This window comes from Felis catus, chromosome A3, assembly GCF_018350175.1.
Source record: "Felis catus isolate Fca126 chromosome A3, F.catus_Fca126_mat1.0, whole genome shotgun sequence".
Taxonomy (NCBI): domain Eukaryota; kingdom Metazoa; phylum Chordata; class Mammalia; order Carnivora; family Felidae; genus Felis; species Felis catus.
This window is the reverse complement of record NC_058370.1, coordinates 34,583,565-34,603,846: the sequence shown is the minus strand read 5'-3', so window position 1 is coordinate 34,603,846 and position 20,282 is coordinate 34,583,565. Positions and strand designations below refer to the sequence as shown.

Here is a 20,282-nt window from a genome sequence, read left to right as displayed (position 1 = left end):
CATACTAGCCTACCCACCACCCACCCACCCACATCTCAGCAAGATTAATCTATCCTGCAAATGCGCATTAGCAGGAAGCAGGGCTGGACAAACCAGCCACCAGGGAGATGAGTTTCCTGCTCTCTTTGGTCATTCCCCAACCCCACCTCTGGCAGGCAGAGAGAAGAAGCAGTATTCTGGGCTAGATTTTGTTTTCTAGTTTCTGTATCTGTCAGAAAATGTGTGGATGTGTTTACTTCCAGAGACCACGAAGAGATGTCCAATAAGCCCATGATTCTGGGGTTATAGATGTGACTGAAGAACCACTTGTATAGACAGGTGCATAGGGAGAGCCACTCTAAGCCAACTTAATGGCTGAGATCAAGAGGCCAATGCTCTACATAAAATAAACATGATTTAAAATGTGCTTGGTGTTTATCTACCTCCCCATCCTGGAACTCAATGAACCTTGAGGATTATAAATTTTTAAGAGTATATAATTGCTCCCCATATGGACTCTGAGGGGACTGTGGGCAGGGTGGTGGTGGGAGGGCCCTCCTGTAGTGGTTCAGTGCAGTGACTAAGGCCTTCATCCCTTAGCACAGCAAAGGCTCCATTAGGATGTGTTGTCTCCATTCCCAGGATTATGTCCATCCATCAACAGACAGATGAGCCCAAATTGCACTCACTGTGCACCAGGGTCATCTGTCCCCCAATTTTCTCAAAGAGCCCAACCAGGTTAGGATTGGATCTTAGAGAGCTGACAAAGGACAATGGCAGAAGCTGGGAGAGTGGGGGATTATGGAGATGAAACAAAAACCCATTGATTTTTCTATTAAAACCAAGAGAACTTAAGAGTTCTCCCTTTCAGGAGCAGATACAAATTTAAAGATTTGATCAGAATTAAGGTCACTCTCATATTAAACTTTGTTGTAAAATTTAGTGAAGGGTGCTATTTATTTCTAACTATTGTATTGTAGCCTAAGTTTAAGAAATCATGAAAAGTCAAATTCCCTAGACACATCATAGCAAACATATTTTAAGGTGCTAATGATATCAATTCTGAATGCATTTTTTTACTGTCAAATATGATACCTTTGATTAGTAAATCCATTTGTCTCAATCAAAACTTGGATATCCCTTGAAAATCTTGCTTCTCTTTTGCTACTCTCTTTCAAGTGATAGCTGTTTATTTTCTCACATCCCAGGTGCCCTGGGGCTAGACACTGGAGAGTGAGTTTTTTGTTTTTTTTGTTGTTGTTGTTTTTGCCCCCAATGCTACTTTTGAGTTTCCAGTTCTCATAAGACAGCCCAACCAGCTTTTACCATTTCCTCTCTTGTGCCATCTGCTGAGCTCTCTCTCATTCAGCAAAGACTTTGGCAAATGCTTCACTGCCTTCTTCGTCCAAAGCTTTGTCACCAATCTTAGTGACATTAACATATAATTCATCCAACATTTTGGTGTCTCAGCACACTGACCTCCCCGTTCTCAATGGCCTTGTCCCCATTCTTCCTTAGCTAGCCACATATTTGCACTGTTTCCTTGGTTGCTTAGGGCAAGGGTTAGTGACCCAGACTCAGTTCTGCCCTGAGACCCAGTTAATGCAGGCATGGGGCTCATGCCTTGGGAGTTGTGCCTTAGAGGTTGTCTTCTGGCCCTTCTTTTCTGGTTCACTTCCAAAGAGGTGAGAAGCCTGAGTCAGAAAAAAACACATGTCCCCTACAGTCCATATACCCTTTTCCCAGATGGTTCTCTGGGTACCTAGGACCCCAGACTTTGTCCACCCAAATGATTCCAAGCTCCTGGGGATGGCTCTTTGTAGGGGATGTGAACATAACTTGGATAATTTGGCTTCTGTGCCCATATGCATGAATATTAGGCCCTTTATGATGTAGGATGGAGCCATGTGTGGAAAGAGAAGGGGGATGACCAAACATACCCTCATTCCTGCTAATAAGAATGGCTGAAGTTCCTTATAAAATACAGCTGTAGTCTTGCTTTCTAGATAGGATTTATTACGATACACAATCACAGGATTATTTCTGCTTATTGACAGCATCCAATCTATAGCAAAACCTTACTTTCTTGAATCCTCACCCAAATCATCTAATATAAGCCCAAATCCTGTAAGTCTTCTCTATGGCAGTACTTCTGAGACACCACAGTTCTCCATGACATGATGCTAATTACCCATAAATACACTGCTAAATTTTAGCCTCTGAAATTGCAATTAAGTCCATGGGCTTAATTGTAACCACTGGGACTTTCTACCTTAGGAGGCTTTATCCAAAAGGGTTTAGGTCTCTCTAGCTTATTCTGTTTGAAATATTCATTCACTCTACCTTGAAGGATATTTCAGTTGTCATGGTGAACCCATGGGTGATGACTGGTTCCTCTTCTGCAGTCCGTCCTTTCCAGCAGTCCAACTCCACACAGCGACAACCAGACAGGAGCACTTGGCGATACATCTCAACAGAGGAATTTCCAGCCAGCTGGCCAGCTGTAAAACACCAACAAAATGATACTTAGACTCCTACAAAGCAAGGAAGACATTGGTGGCTTCCTAGACAATCTTTTCAACAGTGGGAGAACAAGGAGTTCAACAACTTGTGTGGTTATTCTCAACCTTCTGCCTCAACATACTGTAAGGTAGTGGCATAATACCAAATGTAATTGTGGCTCCCTAGCAGTCATTTTAGGGAAGAGAGAATAGAAGGAGGAGAGCATTGGAACAATAACAATAACTGCTTACCAAGTGCCAAGTGTAGTTCTTCAGATTTTACATGTATTACTACATTTAATCTTCATAAAAACCTCTCTTGTATAACTACCTTTATTTTTTAAATATTTATTTTCAGATAATGAAAATGGCAGAGAGTAGGATTATAACTTCACAACTCAATCATTTAAGTCTGAGTCTTTAAGGCTATTCTGTTGTATAAATCAACCTTTCTGTCATGTTTGTCCAAGTCAAAAATGTTTAGAAAAGCTAAGCATTCTCTTTTCAAAAGTGAAATGAGTTTGTAGGAATAAATTCAAATTTAACAAAAAAAGTGCAAAAGGTTTTCTCTAATAATTATAAAGCATTAATAATAAAATAATTAAAGAAGACCTTAAATGCAAAGATAGTCCATGTTCATGGAACAGAAGACTCAACATTGCTAAGATAGCACTAGAACCCAAATTTATTTACAAGGTCAATTCCTATTGAACTCCTACTTGGTTTCTTACATAAATTGACAGGCTGATCCTGCAATTTCTATGGAAATGTAAAGGACCCCAAATGGCCAAAAATCAGAACAAAGTTTGAGGACATACATTTCCCGATTTCAAAACTTACTTGCAAAACTCCAATAATCAAGGCAGTATGTTGATGGCATAAGAATAGACATAGATCAATGGAATAAAACTGAGAGTACAGAAATAAACCTTCACATTTATCCTCAAATTGACTTACAACAACGGTGCCACAACAATTCATTGCAGAAAGCATCATATTTTCAAGTAATGGTGCTAGGACAACTGGAGAGACATGTGTAAAATAATGAAGTTAATCCAACCCATCTCACATCATATAAAAAAATTAACTCTAAGTGGATTAAGCTCCTAAATATAAGCGATCATACTATAAAACTCCTAGAAAAAAACCATAAGGCTAAAACTTTGTGACCTGGATTAGGCAATGGTTTTGTAGATATGATGCTAAAGCACAAACAACAAAGAAAAAAATACATATACTTCATCAAAATTTAAAACCTTTGTGAGGGGCGCCTGGGTGGCACAGTCGGTTAAGCGTCCGACTTTGGCCAGGTCACGATCTCGCGGTCCGTGAGTTCGAGCCCCGCGTCGGGCTCTGGGCTGATGGCTCGGAGCCTGGAGCCTGTTTCCGATTCTGTGTCTCCCTCTCTCTCTGCCCCTCCCCCGTTCATGCTCTGTCTCTCTCTGTCCCAAAAATAAATAAACGTTGAAAAAAAAAATTAAAAAAAAAATAAAACCTTTGTGAACAGAACTGAAATACTCTAGTAAAGTGATAAGAATTGTAATAATCAAGGCACTTGAGAAGTTTGAGGGCAGGAGTGGAAGCCAAACTATTCCTATTTCATTTAAGTAGTTATTGGAAGTACTTACTTCTTGATAAGTTTTTTTTTTGAAAATTTTTAATGTTTATTCATTTTTGAGAGAGAGAAAGAGAGAGAGGGAGAGAGAGAGAGTGCTTACTCAGGAGTCGGGGAGGGACAGAGAAAGAGGGAGACAGAATCCAAAGCTGACTCCAGGTTCTGAGCTGTCAGCACAGAGCCTGATGCGGGGCTTGAACTCAGGAACCACGAGATCATGACCCGAGCTGAAGTCCGATGCTCAACCTACTGAGCCACCCAGGGGCCCCTTGATAAGTTATTTTTTAAAAAATTAATAATAAATAACTTTTGAGACAGGCCGACCATCAACACACAATGGAAGCTTTGGTTTTCCACATTAAATATTTTCTCTGATTTCTACTCTATAAGTCTCCACCATTTTTTAAATAGTTAAAAAATGACAAACTGATGAAAACAGTCAAAATAACTTTGAAATAGACAAGATCTGCCCAGGGAAAACATACAGGACAAAGAAAATAGGATAAGTCTATTGGCTTAATTTTATTTTTATATGCATGTCACAACACCCAAACATCAGCATAACAAAAGGATGACAGTCTTGAATTCTATAGAGTTCTAGTAAATGCATGAAAGGCTGATTAAGTAGGTTTTCATAATCACTTTTCTCTGCTGGAAAAATAGGGCATTTTAAACACACAAATGTCTTTGTGAAGGAAGAAATGCTGACAAAATATTCTGGAAAGTTCCTGATGCTAGATAATCAATTTGCCATTTATAATTGCCTGAAAGTTTATTGTAATAAAGGTTTTGCTGCATTAAAAAATGGGGGTGGGCAGTGACAGTGAAGGAGAAAAGACAGTTATTTATATGATTTTTAAGCTTAAGGGAGGCTGCTTTAGCTAAAGAAAGTGAAGAAGGCAAATAATTATTGGATAACTCATTAAAAATGCTAGCTCCTGCAGAAAATGGTATGTTATTAAAGAGTAGAGAAGATTTTCTTGTGTGCTATCTAGAAAATTGTTTAAATGTATTACTGACTATCCAATACCATTACACAATGTGCAGGTTCTGAGTCTATTTCATGAACAGTTCACTGAGTGTTACTAACTTCAGGAGGGAACTTCCCATGGATACATAAACTAGATAAGATTTAATGGTAGACTCTAGTAGATAAATACCTCAGTCATACTAAAGCTTTCTGTCATAAAAGTTTCAAAAAATTTCTAGAAACATTTCTTTGGATTTGCATGAAAAAAAATTTTTTTTATCACTGAAAGAACAAATTAGCTGGTATTTGATGTATTTTTTGAATGTTAATCAGTTAATGTTTCTAAAGACCTGGTAAGGTATGGGGTTGGGTTTGTGAGATGCAGAGGAATCTGAAGAAAAAAAACACCAAAGAATGGAAGATGAGAGACAGAGAGAGAGAGAGAGAGAGAGAGAGAGAGAGAGAGAGAGAGAGTATATGTGTCTATGTTATGTTTATTCCCCAACAACCTAAGCCCAGAAGAATCCTTCAAAGGTCAACTTGTTCCATCTTAAAATGAATAGTCTTTATTAGAAATGGAAGCCTCCCAAAGAAAGCATATTTTTAGAAAATTCACACTTACCCATAATTGTTCTATTCCTTGGAATGCATTTTAGGTTCCCTGTGTGTTTTCCTTCATTTATGGAGATTTTTCTTCCAAATATGTATATTAACATTCTCCATTATTTCATCTTTTTCTGCCTAAATCCTCAAAGCTAGTTTATTTTTCTTCCCTCATTATTATATCCCACCTAACTCCTCATTATTATATCCCACCACCCATTTTATTTCCATTTGATTACATCCAATAAAATATAGCTTCTGGGCCAGGGGATTGCCTGGGGTTGGGATTAATGATATGTCATGAGTCACTCAACCCTTGTTATTTCTGTAACTAGTATCTGACATCATCTCTGCCTAGCTGTGAATACCCTCTGGAGTATACTCCAAGCCCATGATTGAACTGGAGAGCTGAAGCACCATCTCAGTTCAATTCATAATACTGCCCCAAGTCATAGCTCTGTAACTTCTCACTTGGCTGCATTCATTTTGGTCAGCTGGCTACATTCACTTGTGCTTTGTCTAGGATTACTCAAGGCATCCATGGATTGAAGAGATCAGAAAATGGAAAATAACAATCCTTCTATTAACATAGCCTTCTGAGAAATTGTCTATGTTTATAGTTATCATTATGTATTGTCTTCTTTTCAACCTCTATGGCAAAAAATTTCCAGAATGTGATGCATTTGTTAATTCAGTGGCCTTCTTCCATAAATATGATCTCTTTGTATAAATGGAGACAGGAACCATTTCACCTTTTGCTTTCAATGCTGTGTCAGCCGTTCAAGTCACCTAATTCCACAGTTACAGTTGAGAAAACTGTCCAAAATATAAATTCTATGTTATTCATCTTGACCATTTCTAAGGGCATTCGTTTGATCTGATGTCTCTCCCAAAGTGTCTGCCTCTTGCCCCAGGGAGACCATGAAGCTGTCTTCAACATGAATCCAATTGTGACAAGATGGCTTAGGTGAGAAAGTGGGGAAGCAACTTTCAGCATATGCCTTACTGATTATAGAAGCTTCACCATTAGGGTCTGTGCACATTCTCAAACATGTTCTCTATGAGAGGCAAATACTGGTTCCTGGGGATGCACAAAGGACCCTCAACATGTTCCTTACCCCTACCCATCTGGGCAGGTAGGCAAGTACAAATAATGGAGAAGTTCTTAAGTGCCAGGGAGTTTAATTCTCACCCCAATCTTACACTTACACCCGGTTGCCCTTTCTTTTTCTTCTTTCTCTTTCTCCTTGCCAACAGAATATTCTATTTAGGTTCTGGTATGCTTCATGGTCCCCTCCTCAGCCCTGGGGTAAATCTTAATTCTTCCTAATCATTCACAATACTTCTGTGGTCCACGTTAGTGGTTAATTTAGGCATTGCTATGTGGTGTATAACTCTGGGCTGTATCTAATACAGCATAAAGGAAAGTCTACTGGGTAGGGGCGGGAGACCTCACTCCCACAAAGGGCCATAAGACAGACCTTTGCCCTGTGCCCCATGTGGATCTTATTTCATAGGGAGGCAATGCTCAGGGTGAACAGGGATCTTGCAACCATAAGGAGAGCAAAAAGATAGAAAGTGTCTGGGTCTCTGATGACATCAGTGAATTTCTAATTTAATCAACCCTCAACTACTCTGCTTCTGGACTTCTTGCTGTGATTGGTAATAAATTCCTTAACATTCAAGCCATTAAGTAATTAGTATCTTATTACTAATGGCCAAAAATACTCTGGCTGTTTCAATTTATCTTCATTTTACAAATGAAGAAACTAAGGCTTAGAAGAGTTAATTTACTTAAAGGGAGATTTAAATGCAGTCTGTTTATTTGCTAAACATGATCTTTTTCCATTCTGCCACCAACTTTCATAGGTTTGTGTGTGCTTTAAACCAAAAATAAATTACAAAAGGTTACACATGGTAAGGGTTAAAAGAGTAAGAGAGATGGAAAAGCAGAGAGTAACACTCAATCTGGGCTGGTAGTGGATAAATGACAAGGGTAAATCATTTCTAGAACTTTCTTGCAGCTCAGAGCATATATGTGAGGAGTTGAATAATTATTTGATACATTCAATCAGGTGTTTTAATTCATTGGAAGATAACTAAAACCTCAAACCTAATGTGTGTGTGTGTGTTTTTTAAGCTGAACGGAGATGTTAATTTTTCAGAGACATAACACTTTTCTTGTCCATGAATATGGAGCCATTATCTCCCAAATCGATTGGAGTACAGATTTATGAAGAGCTGAAAAAGTATAGGTTGAAATGAGTGCATACTGTTCTGAGAGAATTTTGTTTTGAGCCATAAGGGTGGGTTCCTCAAGGAAAAATAATAATTTAAAACATAATCACTACTTGATGTACTGCCAAGACTATCCAAAACCCCATGAAAAATGACCATCATAATTAAAAACCAACTCATTCTGTTGATGTGCATACACTTCTTTCAATGATCCCATTTATTTTTCCTTCTGGGCATCCTGATGGTCAACAGAGGGGCAATAATGAATAACGAAATAGACATAATAATAATAATAATAATAATGCATTTCTAAATTGATTGGCTTTCATATTGTACATTTAACTTTTATAGTTCCTTTGAATGCTCAAAATACAACATTCCAAATATCAAAATTCTCTTTATTTGAATTTAGACCAGCATTCTCAGGAATACTAGTTCTTAATGTGCTCCAAGAAAATAAGTAAGGTGGTGATAGTGGGGGAACAGGGTTGATCATAACCTTAATGATTGTGCATCTGTAAGCTTTTTTCCCATATGTTCAAAACGTACTGTAATAGGTGCCAACCTTTGTTTGTACCTAGCATTTCTAAAACTCATTGGAATAGGAAAACTCCTTTTTCCACCAAATACCCTTTATATGAAATAACATTTCTATAGAAAGTGTTTCTACTTGTTCTGGAAATGCCTATAAAGTATAAGATCTCATTTCCTAGGTATTGATTTTAACATTTAATTGGATTTTATTGGGTTTTACTTTGGTTTTAACTTTATTTTGTAATATTCTTAATTGGCTTTGGGAAGTTTGAATTTCTGTATCATCAATGTTTATATCTTACCCAAAAGCCTCTGGGACAGTTCTACATTAGGTTTATCTATAATTAAAGTGAGGATACTAATAATATCATATGAAGTAAAACCAAATTCTCAAAAGAGAATTTCAGACAAAACGTCCAGAGCCTGTATTAGAATTTATATGTAGATTTTTTTGTTAACTATGGGGAATCTTCCTTAATTCACCTGTAGGAAAATGAAAGACTTTTATTGGTATTGGGATAAAGGAACATAGCAAATATGTGGATTTATATAATGCAAACCTCAGTAAAATAATGTACAGCTCAGAAAAGTAAGCAAGACACAAAAAACCTGTAAAGATCATAACATGGTTTCACATAGATAACATAGCTTTAAAATCTGAATATTCGAAAATATGGGAATTCTAATACTACTTTGGAAATTAAATAATTGGCAAGAGACCTGGTTTACTTGGTCAGAAATCCTGTATATCAGATGGTGGTGATCTGAGACCTTTGTACTGCAATTTGGAGACAGCTCTTTGAATTCTTTTTTTTTTAATTTTTTAATGTTTATTTATTTTTGAGAGACAAAGAGAGACAGGGCATGAGCAAGGGAGGAGCAGAGAGAGAGGGAGACACAGAAGCTGAAGCACCTCCAAGCTCTGAGCTGTCAGCACAGAGCCCAATGCGGGGCTCAAACTCATGAGATCATGACCCGAGCCGAAGTTGGGACACTTGACTGACTGAGCCATCCAGGTGCCCCTGAATTCTTTCTTCATCAAAAAGTAGAGTGGACCCTTCTCTCTCTTAGTAGCTGAAAGCTTCAACTTCTGATAACTATCAACCATTAATTTGCTGACACTCAAAAACCAAGCCGACACAACGAAGCCAAATTCTCTACCGCATCTGTATCTACCAAGGTATTCAGAGGTAGGGCAAATGAGTGACTCTGGAAGAAATTCAGTAGACTAAAAATCCTTGGTGAAATGCAGTTTAAAAACATCCACAAAAAGGAATTACAGAGAAAAACTGAATAGTATTTTGTAGTTTTATAGTTCCTATTGATACTGAACAATTTTCTTGGAGCTATTATTTTGTTGTTAGTAAAATAAGGGAATTAATTACATAAATTTCATAGGTATCAAGATTGCTAAAGGAAGCACAGTTATAGAATCAGGAATTTAAATACATTGGAAGATAGGAATGAAGACATTTATATGAACTGGCACAGTTCATAAACAAATGTATCTTTTCTTACTTTGTTCACTGAAATGGTCCAGAGACAATGTTCCATAGTGCAGGGTTCAAATTGCTGTTACCCAATTTTTTTTTCCACTAAAAGGAACCAGAGGTCATTCAGGGGAAAAGTCTGATTTCCACGCGTAGTGCAGAAAGGAACAAAGTAAGCCTGGAAGATCTTGATGTGCCAGAAAGCAAGGACATTTTCAAAGATCAATGGGTTGTGTCAAGAGAATATAGAAACCAGCCTAAGAAATGTTTCCATTGACCAAAGCTGAGACAATTCGACTATCAAAAAGAGAACAATGGCTGTGGTTGGTGAATCTACATAAAATTTAAAAACCATAAGTCCATAAAGATAAGCAGAAAGAGAAATTAATGTCCTTGGAGAGAAGGTAAAAAGGATATAGACTATATCTAATCAGTCTTACTATTCCATCATTTTGCTACCATTGCCTCATTTATTATATGGCAAATAATATAGATACTAATGGATGTAAATACATCAGTTGAAAGGCACTTTTGGAGATAAGAAGGACTATTGGTAAAATTATTGCATACTGTGACTTCCAGGCAGATGAAACCACATATAATGTCCAAAATTTAACCGAATGTATATTTACATATTTTTAAGAATCTTGTAGTCTTAAATGCAAGATTCCATCATGTGTCAGTATTTACAGTTATATTTTTTAGGATGCTATCAAGTAAAAGATCTAGACTCTTTTTTTGTTTTAAATGATTATTTATTTTGAAAGAGAGAGAAGAGAGAGAGAGAGAGAACGTGAGCTGGAGAGGGACAGAAAGAGGGAGACAGAGAATTCACAGACTCCACACTGTTAGTGCAGAGCCCGATGTAGGGCTCGATCTCACAAACCCTGAGATCATGACCTGAGCTGCCATCAAGTCAGACACTTAACTGACTGAGCCACCCAGGTGTCCCAAGATCTAGACTCTTAATTTGAGGTTCTACTGACCTCCTCAAACTTGGATGAGAAACCAAGATTACATCTTTAATCTAAAATTCTATGTTAAATTTAACAATCTCTTATAAATGCAGTACAAGCAGAACTGTGAAATTATAGATATTTTCACATCTTATTCCATTATTGCAAATAGTCACATCATATTATTTATACTAATTTTTAAATTTTGCTCATTGAAATACATATTATTTTATCACAAATTTGTTTTTTAATATTTGATAAAAATATTTCATTGGAAATTATCTCCTTAATCCTATATACTTTATTTTGTGCACTTAATACTACTCTTACAAGGGTCCATAAACTTCACCAGAATGACAAATTGGTCACTGGTACCAAATAGGATTAAGAATCCCCTGAGAAGATAACAAATTAAAAGTATTTTGACACTCTTCCCAAGGAGGACTATGGTCTATGTTTTCTCCCTTTCAATCTGTGTAGGTTTGTGACTGTTTTAACAAATAAGAAAGTGACAGCACAGAACTTCAGAGGTGATGTACAATAAGGCAGTTAAGCTTCCTTCTTGTTCTTTGGGACACTTGTTCTGGCAGCCATGACCTGCCATGTAAGAAGTCCACCTACCCTGGGGTGGCCATGCTGTGAGGAAGCCTAACCTACATGGTGAGGCTTCTTATAGGCAACTAGGTCAGGAGTCCTAACCGAGCTCAAGTTCCAGACACGATGGTGGGGAAGCATCCAGACCGTTCCAACACCCAACGTGTTCGCATTATCCCCAGGTATTTATTTGGCAGCTGGAGCTCAAGACACCAGGAACAAGAGACAGGCCATCTCTTCTGTGCCCTATCTGCATTATTGACATACAGAATGAGGATGAAAATAATATGGTGGGCGTTTTATGCCACTGAATTTTGAAGTGATTTGTTATGCAGCAAGAAATGACAAAAATAGAGTTTAGGATGAGCCAAACATGAATCTCATTACTTTTTGGCAGGAATCTCTCCTAGTAGATAATGTCAGTTGAAATAAAACAGGCTGAGAGTAGCCTGATAGCCACCCAGTTTTTATGAAGAACATACAAGTTGCAGTTCAACAGGCTAGAACTCAGACTATCTGGTTCTGATTAGATGCTCTCAGAGTATACGGAATAATCCTGGGAACAGCCCACTCTAGCTGTCTGGAGGCTACTTTGCTCTCTCTATAGAAGGGTCATTTCTATTCTAAGCCATTTTTTCACCAAGTGTGGGATACCGGGCCAATGCTGCATTTGATACCAATACAACATACATTTGTACTGGGATGGATGGATCTCCTTAAGGAGTTTAGATGAAAGAGCTGCTTATTTGCCGTATAACTGAATCCTGTAAAATTCTCTTGGACACCCATGAATAATGCCCCTGTCATTATGTTCGTAGCATCGCTGGTCTACCCTGAAACACAAACCGCATGCCCCTAGACAATGAGCCATGGGCACATCAAAACCTCTCTCAAGGCATGGTGGGCATCTACAACTTATACGTATCAAATGAGACCCCAGACTTCAGGTACATTGTGGGTCTTAAGGTCTGGCTATCTTCTATTAATTTGGGTGAGGACTGTCTGAAGTAAGATAGTGATATGGCTTTTTAAAAAGCCTTTTTTTTTTAATTAAATTTTTTTTTAATGTTTATTTTTGAGACAGACAGAGAGAGAGAGATAAAGCTCGATCAGGGGAGGGGCAGAGATAAACCAGGCTCCAGGCTCTGACCTGTCAGCACAGAATCCCCCCACGAGGAGCTCAAACTCACAAGCTGTGAGATCATGACCTGAGCCAAAGTCAGATGCTTAACCAACTGAACCACCCAGGCACCCCTGAAAAGCCTTTATTTTTGTAACCAGTAGATTTTTTACAAAGTTTTTTCAAGGCTGGTATTTAGAAATCTGCCATATGGAAAGTATTCTTCAAGAAGTGTATTTTGATTATACAAATGTTTTTAGCTTTATTAAAATCTGTATTTATTAAAAATGTTAATTTTAAACTAAGTTGAGGTGATATATATATCTTTAATTTTTTTCTGTTTAATAATCTACTAAAAATATGGCAATGCTCAATTTAGGATCACATTTGGAAGCACAAATTTTTTTTTCCTTCATTATTATAATATTTACAATGAAGTATAGATTGTCATTCAGGGGTAAATTTGTTTACATCTAAAGCCCCATTGCACCTTGAGCAAAATTAGCTATTTGCCTTGAAAGAAAATTATTTATGCTTTAGAAATTTTTCTGGGGCCCATGGGTGGCTCAGTCGGTTAGGCATCTGACTCTTGGTTTCGACTCAGGTCATGATCTCCCAGTTTCATGGAATCGGGCTCCGTATCAGACTCTGCACTGGCAGCCCAGAGCCTGCTTAGGACTCTTTCTCCCTTTCTGACCCTCCCCTATTTGTGCTGTTTCTCTCTCTCTCTAAAAATAAATACACTTAAAAAATCTTTTTAAATAAAAGAAATTTGCTGTATATGAAAAGAGTCCAGAGAACTAGGTAGTATTGCCAATGGTTTGAAGTCCACTAAAGAAGGAGGTCAAATCCACAAAAATTCCATTGGCCCAAAGATATTAGACAGGATACATTTTAGAAGACTTAAAAACAGGAAAAGATATGTTGTGAAGAAATCATATTCCTCTTACAGGCAGAGCCTGTGGTCTTGGAAGTCAGTTCTCAGAGGCATCTTACATCCAGGAAATGAAAGAAAACACGCCTTCCCTTCTGATCAACAGAAAGCAGAGGTTGATGAAATTTGGTGAGATTGGTTAAAGTCATTGTCAAAGAACTGTGAATTCGTACCTGTGAGGTAGGTGTTGTGTGAGGAATTGATGAAATAGTGAGAAAGGGGCTGAGACATATCTTCATTCAAATCCAGTTTCTCAGGCGAAACGACTCCATTTTCTTCTCCACTCAGATAGCGCATAAAGCCATCCACTGATATCTGTCCTGGAGGAAATGAAGAGTTAAGAAGAATGTGAATGTGTTCTTTTTATGGGTTGCTGGTATCATGGTGCTTTAACTTTTTTTTTTTTCCAGAAAACTCTGGTAGCATCCAAGGTAGAAGACAGTAGGCACAATTGCATTTTAGCATGGATAACAGTCATCAAGTATTATGTCATTGCACTACAATTATCTCCCAATGCCACAGATAATAGAGAAAAAGGTACTTACATGAGTCTCACTGACTTTCAGAGGATTTAAATACCTAAACACCAATCTTTTGTTCTTAAATTAAAAATGGTTATCAACTTTATGAATGGACATCAAAATGTTATGAGTGCTTCTCTCTGGGTAATAGAATTAGGGTTGAATTTCCAAATTTCCTATTATGAGTATATGTTACTTTTATAATCAAAAAAGTTATTCAAGAATGGGTTTATTATTTAAAATGAGGTGGAAGTGTTTTCAAATTGTGATTTTTTTTCTCTGAAACATAAAATATAGATGACCACAAATGAGTCTTTCCTAGGAATAAAAACTCAAATGCTCATAAACAAGGAGGTCTTTAAATTTCTTATTTAGAATGGCTTTACTTCAAATGGAAGAAATATGACTCCCACTTTAGTTTACTCGGATCTTATTTAGAATTTTGCTTTTGTTGTAACCTTTCTGAGATGACTGATGCTAAATATTGAGATAATTCTTTATCTTTATTACAGTAATCTTTATGGAATTCCCAGAGAGGTCATCTTCACTGATCATTACCACAGTTTATTTCTTCAGCCTTAACAATAAGAGCCTCAAAAACCCCAGCACATTTGTGAGTAGTAGGGACACTGCTTGTAAACATTGGAGGGTAGCATTTCTTTCTTCTTGCTGAAAGAGTTTTGTATTAACATAAAAGTGGCATATGCTCACTGAAAAAAAAAATAGAAAAAGAGATGAGCAGAAATAAAAAGTAAAACTTTTCTGAACGAGTCTAACTCTTTCTTCAGAAGTAGGTGCTGTTAAAATCCTGGTGTGTATGCCCTCCAGGAAAACAAAAAACGTGTGTGTGTGTATGTGTGTGTGTAATTCTTTTATGAAGGTGCAATCATTTAGTAATTAGACTGACCTTAATTAGATTTAGTGACCTTTGTCTTAGCTGAACAATATGTTAGAAACATTGTCATGTATTTTATAATATTTATATTTTATGTATATAAGGTATGTAACCATAGCACGGCTAAGTAATCTTTCATTGTCATTGGATGTTAAAGTTGTTTCTAATTTTTCACTAGTATAAATAACTTTGTGCTGAATACTCTGATAGTTAAATCTGTGCACAAACTCTTAATTATTTCTTTAGGATGAATTCCCAGGAATAGAACTGTTGGTTTAGAGGCTATACCCATGTTTAAGCCTTTTTTTAGTACACATAACCCAGTGTGCTTTCTTTTCAAGTTCTAGCAATTTACTCTTTCACCAATGGTTTTTCCTTCTCTTTACCCCTATCCAAACCCATAAGTACAAGCATGATCTCTAATAATTCTAATATTTATTGATTTGAACAATACTCTTGAATGATAAAATGTTGTGTGCCATCCACAAGTGACAAAGCTAGTTTTGACTACTGACCACAATGTAAATCTTTTTACATCCAAAAGGTTTCTCAAAGTAACTGATGAGTACTTTTCTCAATTCTGGAAAAATTATAGCGAAACTGCCTTTAATATTTTCTAGGAATAAATACATTTTAAAAGTAAATTCAGTTATTGGTTGTTGGTGAGTGAAGCTGAGTTTTATGAAAAGAAAAATCTCCTAAACAAACTGAAATAGGAATAATTTTTTGCACTATGAACTTAATAAAAACCAGCTCTAATATATACTTTGATATGTTAAATAATGACAAAAGGAAAAAGTGTTAAGAAGGTCTTATGCATTAGAAATGACATAAAGGTCAACATACTGGTATGTTTGTGTGAATTTTAATAGATGCCATAGTTTGTACCATCAAATAAGCATCAACTAACAAAGAAATTGTTCCAATCATGCTACCATTTATGAAAATATTTTGGTTACTGCTCTTGAAGCTTCGTTTTAAAATTCATTTATGATGAAATGCATATATCCTTTCAGACTGGTTTCATTTTGGAAACAAACCAAAATCAATGCCACTTAGAGTCAAAGCTATTCCAATAGATAGTTTAAAAAAATATTTTGGAGTCTAGAACTCATTTAGAAATAAATATTTTTAAAAAAATTAATTTCTTCATATTCTTCCTTTTTTTTCCCTGTGACAAGTCCATCTTGGCAGCTTCTCAAACTAATGCCCATTTCTTCCTCCCTCCTTCTCTCCTTTCCTTCTTCCTTCTCTCATTACCTTCCACTTTGTTACCGTTTTGTTTAACAAAGATTTATTGGACATCTGCCACGTGATGAGTACACAGAAAACTGAAGCACAGCCTCTGCTTTCATAGAGCTCATGATCTAATAGAAAATAAGATCATTCACACTTTGAAAATCAGGCATGAGCTCTTGCAAAGCAGGGTGTGCCTTGATATCTTTGTCGTCCCTGGCATCTACCCCAATTCTTTGTGCACAGTAGGTGTTATATCAGTCTTTTTATTTTGCTTATTAGTGATTCAAAATAGGAAATAAATTCATTTGAAAGTGGAAGATCATGAAGGATAGAATAATTTTGATTCTTTTATTTGATTAGGTCAAATCATATGAAATTGCTAATTTTGGCAATTTTAACCTATGCAAATGACAATTTCATATAGCTCAGTCTCTAACTACAGCTATTTCTCAGAGGACACGAGTAATGGCAAGTGTCTTTAGGGGCCCAAGAAGGAAAGTAATGTGACCAATGGAATAATGTGTGCACCAGGGAGCTGTGGAGTGTGGAAAACTCACAAGTGTATGCTCCTTCTGAAGGCATGCAAATGACAGCAATATAATGTTGTGTGGCTAATCAAACCACTTTTATGGTGTTGGTGACTCTAAGGCTGTCAGTTTGTGTCTGTTACCTTGCAGGAATAAATATCCTTTGGCCCGATCAGCAACTTTAAGGAGCAATTAAAACAAAACACACCAATATGGTGAGGATGACTACTTTTAACTTTAGCATCAATGCCCATTTATTGTGTCTAGTGCCTTCTGGGCATATGTTGAGAAAAATTCTGAGCCATGCTTCTCATTAATTTTGATGTCTTTCATAGGTGCAAGACAGAGAATCTTATATGTATAAGCTATATATTTGTTATTCCCAAAGGAGGATATTATAATTAAGGCCAAGTTATACTTTACAATATGCCAAAGAACATGTGTCCAAGTTTCATTTAATTCATTAATGAGAAAGCCAAGAAGATGGCAAAACTTGAATCTCAAAGAAGGCTGTGAGACACCAATGTATGCACACATGTGTGTGTTAGCACATCACCCAAACAAAACCCCCAACAAACCTATAAAACCCCCAAACCAAACTTATAAAAATATTGCTAAACTGAATATAAAGCTGGTTAATATTCTATAGGTCAAGCAAACATAACCTTTGGGTTATCTTCTCTACCTTTACAATTTTACAGGAGTTGAAGATTTTAACATAATTTTTTAGCTTAGATTTAAATCAATAATAGTAAAAAAAAAACAACAACCCAGAGTTGGGTGAGTCAGTATTTGTGAAGATTATTTACAATTAATTATATTAAATAATTTAAAAGTTCCCAGTGAAGGAATTTACTTAACCTGAATAAGAACAATGAAAGAGTTTGGAAGACAGTTCAGAATATTATTACAGACTGCAGGTGAACAGACACCTGGGAGCAACTTTTCAACCCCAAAGCTCTGCGTTGCTAATAAAGAGCAAATGTGGAAGACTTTTGATGCACCAAATGACTAGGCAGACATATGTCAAAGTCAAGAAAAGTCAATGAAATGGTAAGGATAAGGAGTAGTAGGTTTATAAGTTGTAAAGTGTCAGCTAAGGGATCAGCAATTCACTGGGAAAAATGCAGATGTTTTTGGCATAATGAATTAGCTTAAAAAATACTTCTGACTAGTAAAAGCTTTGGGACAGAAAACAGACTTTTAAAGGATTTTTCTGTTTGCATATAACCTATAGCTGGATAATTGTTGTTGCTATTGACCTAAATGTATCAGTCCTTTCTCCATCAACCTTGCACTATTTTTGCAAAACTGCTTACATTTTTTTCCTGGTATACTGAGGAGCATAGAAAAAATAAAAAACCTTGAGAATTAAGCTAGGAAACACTGTTCTTCTAAACAAATTAGTAACAGAATAAGAAATCTAGCTTCCAGGAGCACCTGGGTGGCTCAGTCGGTTGAGCGTCCAACTTCAGCTCAGGTCATGATCTCACAGCTTGTGAGTTCAAGCCCCGTGTCAGGCTCTGTGCTGACAGCTCGGAGCCTGGAGCCTGCTTCAGATTCTGTGCCTTCCTCTCTCTCTGCCCCAACCCACTCGCATTCTGTCTCTGTCTCTCTCAAAAATAGATGAAAACATTAAAAAAATTAACACAAAAAAATCTAGCTTCCATTTCTTCCAGCAGTAACTGATAAGGGGCAAATTCCTCAACCACAGGATGGGTAAACTATACAAGCTCTTAAGTCTCTTCTTCCCATAAATTCTGAGTTCCAGTGACTTAATATATTAGGGATGATTACTAGCTAAATCAAAAACAAACTGTCCCATATTAGGATGACATTAGGAAACATCAAACTACAACTAAAAGCAATGCTACAACTTTCTGGAATAAAACCAAGAAGATAAGTCCAGAAGGATAAGGCCAGCTTACAAAGCCTACAAATAAAGCCCTTTACATATTTTCTTGTTAGAAGACTGGTATGTTTCCAATTGGATATGCCACTCATATAAGTGTATGTAGCCTTTGAACCATTCAGAACCAAAGTAGGAAAAATTGAAGTCCCTTAAGGAACAGGAAAAACACTGCTCTATGAAGCTATTTTGTTCAGAAGTTCAGGTGTTCAATGAAAAGGGAAACCAGTGATGCAAAAGTGAAAAGATTGGACTTCATTGGGGAGAAACGATCTTGAAAGTAATAAAAGAGGCAAGTGGCATGACAAAATGATGGTCCCAGTGGCCATTTAGAGGTCTTATAATTCTTCAGCAATATCTTTGCTGCAAAGAAACTGTCATGTGGTGTTGCACAAACGCCATGGCCATCAACTGTTGCTCTGCCTCCTTCCGCCTCCTTTGAAGCATTTCATGAACTATCTCTATGATAATTTCCTCTCTTCTCTCTTTCTGGAACATTATTTGGTCAAAGTTTGCATTTTAATACAACCTCTCTCAAATTATTAATTTTATTTCTTTGTTCTACTTTCTGTGAGATTTCCTCAGCTTTATTTCCAATACTCTTTCAATGTTTTGTTTCTCCTGCCCTTCTTTTCAATCTAAGGGCCCTTCTAAGGGCCAGTTTGTGTTCTCTGGTATTTCTTAAAAAATAGCATTGTGTTCTTTTTTCCGTAGTGCAATATGTTCTGTTATCTTTCTAAGGATATAAATAGCACATGTGTAATTAAAGTTTTCTTCTCACTGTTTTCTCCAAAGCTACATTTTCCTTATTTCTACTTGAAAAAAAAGTTTTTCATTTGTCTAGAAATTTTTAATTTTCTGTTCATATTTCAAAACGGTAGACTACAAAGTTTGACTGGATTTTTGAATGCATCTGGATAACTGAGTATAAACTTGAAAATAAAATATCATTGCAGAGAGATCAGTCTTTGTCTCTTTGGAGTAACTGCTAATGTCAATACTTTTAGGACTTTCATCCTGGGCTGATCAGAGTCCTGAGAGAAGATCTATTTAATCACTTGCCAGGAGAGTACAGGCCTGGATATCAGCCTTCCAGAGCAAATGCGGAAAGAAGGCTGGAGAACTCAGCACTCAGTACATTTATGATCACTTTATCTCCTTGCTTTCAAAATTGTAGCTCTGCCTTCACCTGGGACTGTGTCATCCTTAGACTCTCTGTTCCCTCATCTCCAGAGAGTAAATCTTTAGTCTTTATCCAGGGAGGAGTTCCAACTATCCCTTAAACAGTAGTCAACCTTATTTTAGGCTGTACTCCAAAACCTACTTCCAGAGGAACCTGACACTTTCAATTTTTAAGACTTTTAAGGTTTCATAGAATAATGCAGATTAGTCCCCAGCTTTTTACATGGCAGATGTATGATAGGTTTCCCCAGTCTGTAATAGCAATAAGCATATAACTAGCTGCTGACATTATGTAATTATTGTCTCTTAGCCTATTGTCTCCACCCTTGCCAGATTATGCCTTAAAAAAAAAAAAAACTCCTTTAATTTTAGTGTAGTTTCAAGATAATTTAATATAGTTGAATATATTCAGACCATCATATTTATCCTGATATTTCATGAGTTTTCTTTTATTTTTTTTTAAAGTTTATTTATT

At 36.7% G+C, this 20,282-nt stretch overlaps 1 protein-coding gene across 3 annotated transcripts in view; it reads right to left on the bottom strand.

Moving 5' to 3' along the window:
• The window catches only part of PLCB1 (phospholipase C beta 1), a 695,993-nt gene that overhangs the window by 170,858 nt on the left and 504,853 nt on the right, over nt 1-20,282 (bottom strand). For all 3 annotated transcript variants that reach the window (XM_023251450.2, XM_023251452.2, XM_023251451.2), the window contains exons 10-11: nt 13,708-13,854; nt 2,323-2,480 (exon numbers count right to left, since the gene is read on the bottom strand). In XM_023251450.2, the coding sequence (XP_023107218.1) occupies nt 2,323-2,480; nt 13,708-13,854 (305 nt within the window). The remainder of the gene's footprint in view (nt 1-2,322; nt 2,481-13,707; nt 13,855-20,282) is intronic.